The sequence below is a fragment of the Sander lucioperca genome, chromosome 16 (assembly GCF_008315115.2).
Source record: "Sander lucioperca isolate FBNREF2018 chromosome 16, SLUC_FBN_1.2, whole genome shotgun sequence".
In the NCBI taxonomy this organism is placed as follows: domain Eukaryota; kingdom Metazoa; phylum Chordata; class Actinopteri; order Perciformes; family Percidae; genus Sander; species Sander lucioperca.
In genome coordinates, this window is record NC_050188.1 from 2,401,881 (window position 1) to 2,415,262 (window position 13,382).

The 13,382-nt window shown below is 44.3% G+C and overlaps 1 protein-coding gene and 1 long non-coding RNA gene across 3 annotated transcripts in view; both read right to left on the reverse strand.

Annotated features, from left to right (window-relative positions):
- Nucleotides 1-13,382, reverse strand: part of LOC116041277 (SNF-related serine/threonine-protein kinase-like) — an 18,458-nt gene continuing 5,076 nt past the window's right edge. For both annotated transcript variants that reach the window (XM_035993271.1, XM_031287169.2), the window contains exons 3-8: nucleotides 12,856-13,074; nucleotides 11,494-11,740; nucleotides 5,756-5,897; nucleotides 4,092-4,304; nucleotides 3,816-3,950; nucleotides 1-2,714 (exon numbers count right to left, since the gene is read on the reverse strand). In XM_035993271.1, coding sequence (XP_035849164.1) covers nucleotides 1,403-2,714; nucleotides 3,816-3,950; nucleotides 4,092-4,304; nucleotides 5,756-5,897; nucleotides 11,494-11,740; nucleotides 12,856-13,074 — 2,268 coding nt within the window. In that variant the 3' untranslated portion in view covers nucleotides 1-1,402. The remainder of the gene's footprint in view (nucleotides 2,715-3,815; nucleotides 3,951-4,091; nucleotides 4,305-5,755; nucleotides 5,898-11,493; nucleotides 11,741-12,855; nucleotides 13,075-13,382) is intronic.
- LOC116041285 lies at nucleotides 7,068-10,406 on the reverse strand. Its single transcript, XR_004102892.2, has 2 exons — nucleotides 8,102-10,406; nucleotides 7,068-7,377 (listed from the first exon to the last, which is right to left on the reverse strand). It is a non-coding gene; the product is annotated as an uncharacterized LOC116041285 (long non-coding RNA).

Sequence of the window (13,382 nt, forward strand, 5' to 3'; positions counted from 1 at the left end):
TCCTTTCACATCATTTTATTTTAATAGATCTCTATCATATACATACAGTACAATATGCTCAAGACAGATTTATGGCACATCCATTTTTGTTGTACATTTTGCAGTCGCTGGTATTGCTGTGAGGCTACAGTAAAGTGACCATTTGAATGTTACTCAGGTAGATACAGCAGGTGGGTTGACCTCAGTGAGTAAGAATAAGGTTGCTACAGCAAAACACATGCACTGTCAAGTTATATATTCCACTAGGGGTGGGTCACACATCCAGTTACACAGACCGATACTTGAAGGGGCAGTGGTATGTTCAATTGAAACCCCTTTGTTGTTTTTGTCCTGGAATACGCTACAACAGTGGCTATTGTGATCCTGGACAGCTACGGGATGTACATGGTTTCGGTTACACCTAGAAGTCAGTCTCTTTGAATTTAAAGAGCTGCCTTTACTTGTACAATAATTTAGTTTCATTTTAATGTTCTTATCCTGCCATCGAACACTTTCTAGCTCTGGGTTCAACCAAAAACCTTGAATATCCAGTAGGCGTGACGAATAATGGTGTGTAAGGATTTAGTATTCAGGGTTCTACTGCAATACAACTTTACTGTCAATACTACAGGTACAGAGTACTTTTAGGAGGTTATTCACATATGTACAAACTCTGCCATGTAACCGCGCAGAGACTTGACTAGTGAGTGTGCCTTTTCTTTCAGAGTCTGTGGAGACATGTTAGAGATAGAAAAATAAAACAGTGATAGACTACAAAATACTGTGTGCCACCATCATACTTATGTGCTGCTGTCCATTTTCACCCCGTTCTTTGTCCTTACTGGAATGAAAACACAGGCATTAACTCTTTCAGTCAGAATTTTAAAAAAAACAGTACAAATTTAAATCTTTAAAAATAATGGTATTAAAAAAAACAGCATCAAGTACAACAAAAGACGATATGTAACATGATACTAAAACTCATTAGCTTTCCCTTTTATCGGCTTATCAGAGTGATATAGGTGTGCCTGTGGATGTGCACAAAATGTGTACATACAGTGTATATAAGTGTCTAAGAGCTGGGATGTGAGCACCTCCTGTGTCCATTTCCATACTCAATGTCTCTTATTTAAACACACCAGCGGGTTAAAATGTTCCGTTAGTGTCCCGTTTAATCTGCTGAAAGTGCTTCACATACTTGGCATGGCACCCAGTCTCCCATGGAGACTTTTTGCGTCTGTAAATGTGCAAAGTAGGCATTTGGACTTTCTCCCAGTTATCCACCGTTAAGTGCTGAATAATAGGAAACGGCATTAAATGCAAAACATAATGTGAACTCATGAACCAGTGGTGACATGACTTAAAAACAAAAGCAAGATGATAAGGGATGTATTAGATGAGCACCGAGGAGTGTGGAGGGGCTCTAGATGACCTGGCAGCAGCTGTGTGGGGTGGGAGTACAGAGCAGACCCTCCTTGGGGCTCCGGTGGATGTTGACGGACAGAGTCTTGTCGCTCAGAGGCATCTGCAGAACGCGGTTCTTCATGTTCCTGTGGTTCTCCCTGGCCAGGTCCAGCTCTCCCAGCCTCAGCGTGGCCGTGCAGGGGCCCTCCAGCAGCGGGTCTGCCAGCGCGTCTCCCAGCGAGGGGTGGTGGTGGTACAGGTTCCCCCTGGGTGAGGGGCCACCCAGTAGCGAGACCTTATCCAGGCTGCCGGTGGAGCCGCCCATGCACATCCTCCACATGGGATGGTCCTGGGTGTCCCCCGCAACAACGGCACCGCTGCTGCCGCCGCCTCCCCCTCCTCCTCCACCCCCCGTCAGGTTGTGGAACTGAGAGCTCAGGCACAGGCTCATCAGCTTTAAGCTTTCCACCAGGCCGCTGGCAGCTTTGGCTGTGCCCTTGCCTTGGCACGAACCTGATCCAGGACTGGCACAGCTGGAGGGACTGCCCTGCCCTGACCCCCTTTTCTCTCCATCCTCTTTCCTCCCTTCTCTCTCATTCCCTTGTCCACCTACAGTTGCCGTATCTGAATTATGGTGACTTTCTGTCTCATCGTCACTAGTCTCTGAGCTGGGGGTGAAAGCGGCAACCGGTGCTGTTACACCAACAGTGCTAGGTGATGGTATGAGTGTTGGCGGTGATGGTATTCTAGAGTTCAGATTGAGGCTGAGGCTGGGTTTGGGTGGGCCGAATCCATGCAGCTCCCTCCTCTCCTCCTCTTCCTCATCCTCTTTATCCTCCTCGTGAATCTGATTAAGAACTGGAGCGCTCATACGGGACGTCAGCCGATTACCAGAAGAAGACGTAGATGATGAGGAAGAGGCTTTGCAACGAAGCACCACCTGAGCAGGTAGTGCAGAAGCGGATAAACCTGTGTCTTCCTCCCCCTCTTCTTCCTCATCCTCCTCCACACTGAAAAGACTGGGACTACGAGTTTTGCAAGGGCCCACTGAGGTCAGAGAGCCCAGCCTGTGGGGGTTGGAGTGGGGCTTTACCAGGGGCCTGAGCCCCCTCTCCTGGTTCTGTCGTGCAGACTGCTGCTGGCTGGATGCTGGGGTGTGGTGCTCCTGCCGCTGGCTGAGGTCCAGCAGAGCTGTTTTGGGCCTGGGGCCTTTATGGAGGCTCTCAGCACTGCGGGCAGGTGACTGTGGCCCCCCGGGGTGGGAGATAGTCGGTCCCCCCAAGCCATCACTGACATCCTGGTTAACATCCACTCTGGTGGGCCAGGACTGCCTGTGAAGGATTAAACACACAAAGAAAACAAGGTTTAGTGGGTTGAATAGAATTAACAATACTGGTATGTATGTATTTACATTATTTCTTGCAAAAGAAAACAAAAAAGAAAAAGTACAACAATTTGGGAAATATGCTTATTTGCTTTCTTTCCAAGAGTTATATTGAAACCACTCTTGTATCGTCAGGAGTGAGGCCGAGCCTAGCTTAGCATACAGACAGGGGACACCTGCTTCTGTACTAAATTAAAAACACAGCTACACCACTACAGCTCACCAATGAACACATTGTATTGGCAAAAAATATTTACAGCACGTAGTGTAACTCCACCAAATGGAACAAATTGTCAATTGTACATTTCTAATTTAAATATACTATATACATAATATATTAATATACTATACACATATTTAAGATCCATCCCACAATCAACTTCAGAATAATGAATGGCCATATTACACTGTTCCATAAAACGTGTTCCATTTTACATGAAATACATACTGTACATTCAGTTGTCTAAAAGCTGGAACCAATGAATTTGCATGATGCAAACACACGAGATAGGCAAAATAATAGCAACTGATTGGCTAATTATAGATCACATATGGGCAGTCTTGCTTGGTGTATGAGACATGAACCAAAAGAAAGGTAGCATGGTCAGTGTTGCAGACTACAGAGCAGAAAGTTAATATCCTATTATCATATTTTTAAATGTTGCCATTTAGTTTCTATGAATAGGTGCAAAACACTAACCAGATATCTAGCTGCTAATGCTAAAGAGCCAACACAACTAACCTGTTTTATAAATATTCTTGAATCTCTAACAATTTCTTTAAATTCCACTTTGCAAGGAAAATATCAGCTGTTTGTCCTTTACTTCAAGATATTTTTTGGCAGTACATCCCTGATAATGTTGCTGATATGCAACCGCTCTTCTATTATCAGTCATTCTCTGCTGAAAAAAACAGGCTCCTTCTCTCCATCTGCTGTCAAACTTGTCTTTTAGAAACTGACAGGACACGGCACTGCAGAGGCAGCACACTGTCCATCTTGAGGAATGTATGTGTGTGTGTGTGTGTGTGTGTGTGTGTGTGTGTGTACCTGAACTGGGCCTTGCTGGGGCTGGGTGATCGCGTCTGGCTGTGCTGCTCCTTCTCTTGCCTCTCCCTTAGCATCCTCTCAGCCAGCAGGTAGTATGTAGCTGTGATGTGGTTGTACTGATTTGACTCCAGAGCCCTGAGAAGATGGAGGGACAAATCAATTTGAATTACAAAACACACCCACATTTCAACAACGCAGATCAGCACCAAACCCAGCTGCATGTTCGTGTGTGTGTGTGTGTGTGTGTGTGTGTATATGAGATTGAGGGAAACATACTCTGTTATGGTGTCTCGGTCTGTGATGGCCCCCAGCACCATACGCTGGATGATGGAGCCGTGCTCCTCCTCCGACAGGCTGCGATGGGACACCAGAGGGGTGGACAGCTTGGTGGCTGGGGAGGGGTCGACACCTTGAAGCCATTCGTGGGCCCCTATCTCCTCTAGGGTCGCTCGTTTCTTGGGGTCCCGCTGCAGCATACGGGCTATAAGGCTGGAAGGAGGCACAGAGGGGATCAGTATCATGGAGGAACAACAGAAACATCTGGTCCCTACTCCAGCTGTGTTTGGATACACACCAATATTCCCATAGTATTTGGGATAATTATGTTTATGAGTTGGACCGTTTTAAATAAACACCAAGGTTAGCCAAACTTATCTGGAAGAGGAAATAAAGGTTAATGGTAAAATGATTACCCAAACTGTCCGCTGTAAACATCCATCACAGTTTACAGACCGACTTCTGTGGGAACTTTGACTCACTGTATTTGCCGTAGTAAGTTTAAGAATACAGTTTTCCTGTGAAATGTACAACATTTTGATATGCTCACTTTCGTTCCACCTCCAAATAAAATGGATTTGATAAACTGGCCCAACTGTTGGCTTGTTTACCACCTGTCCGATCATCTGAATGCTCATGTTTCTTGCCCCATTGTTGAAGACAATGTTATTATAACTGATAGAAATAGCGGCCGCAAAATTCCTTCGAAAAAGGATACAAGACCCAAGTTTCAACAAACCAGAAATGATTACAATGGACATGCTGTACCTACACAGCATGTACTGTATATGATTGGATGTTAATAAAGTTAGCTGGTAGCCACACAGCTGATAACTGAACCAGTGATTGTGACGCATGAAGGAAGCAGCTGATGCCAATCAAAAATCTATTAATGGTTATTCAGTGCCTTCTACCTCCAACAAAAGGGATACGATGCACTTTATTCAATAACATGCTCTTGGTGTAATTCACCAATAACTCCGCTGGCATGGCAAATGGTTAAATACAAAGATATTAGATATCAGTACAAAACATCACCTCTGCAGCTGATATCCTACAGCACTGTTATCAGTGTTTGCCTTTAAAACCCAGATCAGTCAAACCCTACCTGGGATAATCCTGTAAACAAGCTATCCACCTTTACTATTTGTTTTTGCAGTCCAGCAAGGAGTAGCGTAACTAACTTCACTGGCTGAATCACGCTCACCATATAGGATGAGGTGCTGTTTCTTGAAGACCACATGCATGAGCAACTTGTTTAAGTATCAAACAAACAAACACATGAATCAGGACGTGTGCCAATTGTGAAATAATATTTAAATAATTAATAAACTAATAAAGTAATGTCCAAAAACAATGTGGTTTCAAAGCTACAGCCATTGAAAATGTATTCAGCACCTATTTTGCCTTGCTCTGCTCTGACGTGTCGTTAAACCCTCACAACGTTAAAAATAGAGGGCCGATTTTAAAGGGTGCATTAGATACACTTAACGCAGCATCTCTGGTGGAGCAGACAGACTGCAGCGCCGAGTGAAAGCAGGACAACGAGGAGCAGCAGAAGCGAGGCCTCTCTTTTCGTTCACACATCTATAAACATGAAATATGCAGCGCCTGCAGAGTACTCCGTCCATCTGCGCGGGTATGTGCGCGTGCGTGTTACTCACTCTCGGCATGCATGGGAGATGTGTGGAGGCACTGTGTATTTGCAGTCCATGATCATGGTGAGCGTCTCGCTGTCGTTGGTCTCCTGGAAGGGGGGCTGACCGCAGACCAGCATGAAGAGGATCACCCCCAGACTCCAGATATCTGCAGAGACACAGAGAGAATGGTGTACGTTCATACCAATGACCCTTTTGTGCACATAATATGCAAACTAAGTGTGATTTTTTTTTTTTTTTTTTTTTTTTTAAAGTAGATGGCCTCAGAAACTAAAAAAGAATAAGGATGACAGACCAAAAAAACGTCCTTTCTGCTTAGTGACCTAGATATAAAATAACAAGATTTGCCCCCCCCATCTCAAATAAAGCATGAATCATATTCGATCAGAGCCATTTCCATAAATATGTACTGACTTAGGACACATCTGTCTAACCAAGGATGAGGCTCTGCACTGCTGCCAGTGTCATGCTCACACACACATGCATGCACCCCCGCACAAACGTGCAGTCCTGGGAAAATGGGTTAACGTGTTCATCCCTCAAAGCTTCAAACAAATGCTTATTTCATGGAACAGTTCTCTTGGTCCGATTATCCGTTTATTTGTTGAAAGGAGCAACTTTTGGCTCCGGGCGTTTGCTGGCGCTCTGGTCAGCGGGATGGTCCACTGACACACATTCTGCAGTGGTACACTGACTACGAGCAGAGAGACAGTGACATAAAAGCATTCAGTGTGCTGACCCCTTTTTTCACAAAGACTTTAAAAAAAAATGTTGCAGGATTGCAAGATTTTGGGCTTTAAAGCTACATTGTGTAAGAATTTCTCCCATCTAGCGGTGAAATTGTATATGACAACCAACTGAATATTACTTTCTAGCCCCCTCCCATTCCGAGCGAGTTTTAACTCCTACGGTGGCCGAACCCGAAATTAGCTCCAATATTAACTTTGGTCTTGTTGCTTTGCTTGTCGCGTTGTCGTTTTAATTTTCTTTTTCACTTCCCTGGCGAGTAATCTCCTCATGGCATTCGTCTCGGTGCCACTGAGTGTAAAAGGCGGAGGTATGTCCCTCTTTGGCTAATGTATTTTAAAGATGGAGGCGCTACATGGCTGCCATCATTCGAGCGAGTCGCTCGTATGTATTCTGAATGATTCTGAATGTCAGATTCTACGCTTACGAGAATACTTTGATTAGTTGGTGGAAGTAATTACACCAACCAAGGAGCACATATTTTTGAAAGAACAAAAGGGTTTTTGCTAAGAATCAACTCAAAAAATTACACAATGTAGGTTTAAGTGAAGTAATGCAGTCTGTAAGTAAAAAAAGTAGCAGTTAAAGCCTTTCTTCTTCTTTGCGAGCAGCATGAGTATCAGCAAACGTCAGTTGATTTACAGTATCTTTCTTCATTTTTAAAGCTGCATTTATTGATCTTTTTTTGGCCACTTTGGGGCAGCGGTACAAGCTGGAAACACAACACCGACATATGACCTTATAAACTAGACACATTCAGCAGACGAAGCAACAAAAGCATTAATTAGGAGATGTGATTCTGGCCAGCTAGTTGCTAATTTTGCTGCTGTCTGCCATTTGGTTCTGGGCAGTAAACGTATGGCGTATGGGTTTATCAAAATCTTAAAGCAGCCATATTATGCTCATTTTCAGGTTCATAATTGTATTTTAAGGTTGTACCAGAATAGGTTTACATGGTTTTATTTTCAAAAAACACCATATTTGTGTTGTACTGCACCGCTCTCTCTCACTGCTGCAGATCCTCTTTTCAGCTGGTCTCTGTTTTAGCTACAGAGTGAGACCTCTTTTCTTCTTCTTCTGTACTATCTTTGATTGCACTGCACATGCCCAGTAGCTCAGATGTAGATCATGTCAGCTAGCTAGCTCCATAGACAGTAAAAGAAAGGCTGTTTCTACAACTTTGGTCAGTTACAAGGCAGGATTAGCTGGGAGACTTCAAAATGAGGGCGCACATGTAAGTAGTTCTTTTGTAGATTATGGTGAACTTGTGTGTGTTGTAGCAGTGCTTTGCTATTGAGAACGAGGTAGCATGCTAGCGTTAGCATGCTAGCGTTAGCATGCTAGCGTTAGCCATAGCGTTAGCATGCCAACGCTACGAGCTAATGGTTGCGGTTAGCCTGCTCGTTTCGGCTTGTGACGTCATAAGCCGTGCCGATTTTGAACAGCTCACCCAGAGACTGAAGGCAGGACACATTCAGAAACCGTATCTCACTCTAAACAGCTTGGATGGATTTTTTTCAAAGTTTGTATGTGTGTGGAAGCACCAGAGACACAACATAACACCCCAAATCCCAGAAAAAGTGATTTTTTTCATAATATGGGCACTTTAACTACCAGCTGCCAACTGCAACAGTAAAGTTGCAGCCGTAAAACCAAAACAATGAGCTCAAAGATGCTACAATGCTTCGTAAAGGTGAGGTGAGCTGCAGAGTTGAGTGATAATTCTCTGTGGCGTTGTCACCATGAGCCACCACTTTAACATTACACATAATCATTTGACTATATAATATTAGTGATTGCAGTGATCACTATTCGATCAAACAAAATAACTGTGTGACTTTTTCCTCTTAAATACATTCTGTTGATGAAGCCTTCTGTGCCAAATATCAGTTCTTCATCTGACTATTAAAACCAGAAATGTGAAATACTTCACTTCCAGCGAAGCAGATAACTTATCGTATCTATTACTATCTTGAACAGACCCTGCAATTATGTAGAGTAGCTTGCATCAGTTTGATATATTATTATTATATTTGATATAAGACTTATTCTGCACAAAAAGAAGGTGGTAAACTGAGTAAACTAAGTGGGGTTATCCTCCCCAACATCCCCAGTGATACGTCTTCAAATCACTGCAGTTTGCCAGGATATGCTGGAGATTGCAATCTGGTAAATGTGCCCGTTTACTGTGGGTGGTGAGTATTTATTGCTCTGAGGCTGCGGAGGAGCGTCTCGTACTGCTGATGAAGGGAGCGAACGCTGCTGCAGTCCCCACCACCATCCCCCTAGCCAACGTATCCTAGCAACCGTGACCCCGCTCCCTCACTGCTTGCGTCAGCTGTCCACCAAACTTCCTTCCTCGATAACTTAACCAGATGGCTGACACATCTCTTGATGACGACACCTTTCGCGTCACTGCACGTTAGCATCACTGGAGCTAACGATGCCGGCTACTTATTGGCGACAGCAGGGAGTGTAAACATCCCTTTGTGCTGCCCCGTGTCGCATTTTAACACCTATGGTTTGCTTCCCTGAGATAACCAACAAGCACTTCCTTGTGTCTTAACCCCGAGGCTGAGGGGGGCAAGGTCAGCATCCTGTCCTGCTGATCTTTATGCTACAAGACTTTTTCTACAAAGTCCTCCCACTTGTGCATATTCATTTGGCACAGATATGCATGTGCCCAGGATATGTTCTTTGTAATTGCTATCAGGTAAGTTAATGTTTTTTGAAGTGCAGCTTGTGCTTCTTGAAGAGGAAGCAGAAATCTATATTTAGCCCACACACTGCATAACATCAGAGGGCAAAATGAGGCAGACATCTTTTCATTGCTCTTATTAGTGTTAAACCTGTGATTTCCTTCAAAAACATTTTTGCACAAGAATACATTTCACATATTCTATCCTCAAACTTCCTTTTATTCACACACTGTTTCACACTTTGGGAACTATGGCAAGTCTACCCAAGCATGTGAGAGAATGATTTGTTGGTAGAAGCACTTAAGAAAAAATGTTCTGCTTTTTTTTTTGCAGTTTGTGCCTGCTAATTGGCTCCATCTGTAGGACTGACTACTGGTGCAACCCCCCCCCCCCCCACCCCTTATCACTTTCCATCTTATATTATTTTCAGCACTTCCTTAAAAGAGCAACAAACTCCAAACAGGCTCGACCTGAGAGAGGGACGAGCGAGGACAGCCTCTTTATCTCTGCAACAAACCGGGCTGGCCGCCACCTGGCACGCCACCTGCAAAACTCAGCACCCTACCGGCTGTCGACAGGTACCTTGGCAGCGGTGTAAATCCAGGCCAGGTTACCTCAAAGCCCTGTAAGTCAGGACTTCTGGCCTCCATTCAGCCTGTTCCACATCAAACTGCACCGACGATAGAATCACGCAATATTACATCCCGGCTGGGTGGATAATCCCCGCAATCAAAACATCATCATCAACTCAGCTGAATGAACAAAAGCGCACAGGCAGTATGAACACTCCAGAGGACAGAACACACACTCAGTGGTGCAGTCTACATGATACGCAGGTACTTTATACGCCATATACCCACTAGGAAAGGTCAAGAATTTCCATATACCCCGTCTGTGTTGCGAGTCACCTAGGAACAACAACACAGTTGCTTGACGGTCATTCTCTGTGCAAACATGAAATTAAGTAATGTGAATCACTAAAGTAGATATGAAATGAAAGCCAACTCAAACTACACTCTCATTATTTTCTTAAGCCTGCCCCTGAAGCTACTGCAGCTTCGGGTGACACTGCAGCAGACCGTTACGTTACAGAAACTACAGAACATGAGCCAGATGAGGCTGATGCTTTATGCTGTAACGTTACAAAAAATGTATGGGGTTGTCGCTCTGGGACACGGGCGAGAATGAGGCTAGGAGAGGGGGAAAAAAATCACAGTATACTCACTACAAAATACTACACTACACCACTACAGAGACAGAGACAGACAGACAGACAGACAGACAGACAGACACACACACACAATCTGATATGCCATCTGAGTCTCAGACAGGCTTTTACAGGACGGTTGACCACACATATCCAGCTACTCGCACGATCATCCCAAAAAAAAACAACATTTAAATTACTACACTTTCAATATTTGGGAGCAGCTCATCTGCTTGGCCGCAAAAGAGACAGAGCGAAGGCAGACCGAAGAAAATAGCCACTGCGAAATCCACTCAGTCAGAAAAATTGAAAATGCTTCCGTCTTGCTCTGACGCAGTGGCCTCTGGGTAAACAGAAAGACTACTGATGCTTTTTCTCACCCTGTCTCTTTTGCTCTTGTTTCTCTCCGTCCTTTTTTTTTTTTTCCCCTCAACGCTTCTTTCACCCCTCTGAATCTGCACGCCTCTGTTTCATTTCTTTTCCATTACATTTTTGATTGAATATCTTAGCTGTGGCTCAGCAAGAATTGGTACCACTATCGATAGGAGAGGCGGAGGGGGTGGTGGTGGCAGCGGCGGTCGGGGTGAGGCTGCTTGACAGTGCTGAGGAAACCAATTTCAGCCTGATTTGATATCAGATTTTATTATACACAGACAATGAACGTCAACCGCAGACAAAAATAAACTGCAGGTGAAGGTCTGCAATTCTGTGGATAAAGTTGTAGTCTAATTTGCAAGCTGCCTGGTACACTAACAAGATCTGATCTTTGAGCAGATCTCGTCCTTCTATAAGCTGGCTGATAACGCTGCCTAAGTTGTCTGCAGGGCCCATCCAAAGTACTGTAGGCCATTTACAATATATTCAAGGTGTATTCATAGCTATCAGTAGGTCAAATCTGCACAGTGTGTGTGAATGTGAAAGCATCGGTTAACCAGGCTGATAGGCAGTGTGTACCATGTCCTGTTGCTGGCAACGCACGCTGGACTACGGACTGAGACAGTAAAAGCTGTAATAACTATCTAACTTTTGATAAATCAGCATAGATACAGTAGCTACGTAGAACTCACTATCTGCTAGCTCTTTAGACTCACCCACAGCAGGAGCGTCATACTCGTCCCCCAGCAGTATTTCAGGAGCAGAGTAGGCCAATGAGCCACAGGAGGTGTTCAGTGTTTTCCCGGGCTGAAACCGGTTGCTGAAGCCGAAGTCGGTGAGCTTGACGACCCCCTGCTTCTCGAAGAACACCACGTTCTCTGGCTTCAGGTCCCTGTGCACCACGTGCAGCCGGTGGCAGTAGGAGATGGCGTGGACAATTTGGGCAAAGTAACACTTGGCCACCTTGGAGAGGAGAGACAGGAATGGTAGCAAGCAATAGTAATGCATCTCGGCAATGCCTTTGTGGACTCTTTAAAGCAATAGTTTAACATTTTGTATTTGCTTTCTTGGTGAGAGATGAGAAGATAACTCTGTACATGAAAGCTATTTAAGCGTGCCTCCTTAAAAGGTGTAGTAGGTAAGACTTATAAAACTAACTTTCAGTCATATTTGCTGGAACTGACCCTATGTTCCAGTAGAACTACATGAAGCAGGTAATTAAAAAAAAAAAAAAATCCAGCTCCTCTGGCACCACATACAGCATGTAGTGCGATTTGCAAAAATCCACAGCTCCCTGTTCAGATGCACCAATCAGGGCCAGGGGGGGTGTCTAACTGCGTGTCAATCACTGCTTGTGCACAAGCATTCATTCTCCCTTGTGGGGGGAGGGGCTTAGGAGACCGTTTTGGGCTTTAGCAGAAAGGGGGGGAGGGACTGAGAAGTTGTCGATGTTCAAATTTTTTAGCTAAGTCCTGGATCTTCACAATCCTACCTACGGCACCTTTAAATGTTATCTTTGTTTAAGTTGGAGAAAAAAAAATGAAAGAATTTCCTATTTCTGAACTACTTCTCTGCAGTATAACATGCACAAATCTTAACTAGATCACTAAATCTTAACAACTCTTATTTCAACTTATTTTACCGCAAAACCAACTTCAACCTGCTGATTGACTACCGCATCAAAGCCACAGCTACCACTGCAGAGTTTGAGAACGCCTCATCCCTTTTTCCCTGCTGAACTTATACTGTTACAGCTTTCAATGTCACACAGTTGTCTCCTGGAGTGTGTAATTGATTAACTTGAAAGAATTGGTATGCGCAATGCATTGGTGAGCTTCTAACTACCTTTGAAGTGCCCTTCACTGCATTCCCACAAAATAGTCTCAACTAAAATGAAAAAGAGCTACATCTATTCATTCATCAATTCTGCCCCTAGAGACTTGAACTTCAGTTATTCTTATTCTTTCACAGGAGAATAAATATGGATATGATACTTTATTGATCTCCTTTCTCTTGCTTTATCTCGAGCAACCCCTGGAGATGGTAGCGAGTCCCCATGTCAGGTAGGACGAACTCACCTCTTCAGTGAGGCCTCCGTCGTGCTTCATGATGCAGTCGTACATGTCTCCTCCGTCTCCCAGCTCTAGGATGAGGTAGAGCTTGGTGGCCGTGTCGATGACCTCGTAGAGGCGCACCACGTTGGGGTGCTGCACCATCTTCATGCAGCGCACCTCCTGGAAAAGGTGGCCCCGCGCCACCGGGTCCAGCTTAGTCTTATCTATCACCTTCACTGCTACCTAGAGGAGCAACATAATGTCAAATACAGAATTGATGACATCCATCTGTCCCAATCTACAATTATCAGCAGCAGCTTTTGCATACTGTGGAGGTTGTCGACACTTTCCGACTGAATCAGTTAATTGCTGATGTGTAGAGCCGATACTAAAGATGTTGCAATGGTTATCAAACAGAAACATCACAAGTATTTAGTGTTTTGGTCTTCGTCAGGTGGGTAACGCCTCTAGGAACACTATTGAGACCTTCATGTGATGCTAAAACATTCACAAAAGCCAAGATCAACACAATAAGTTGGCAAATCTATCCA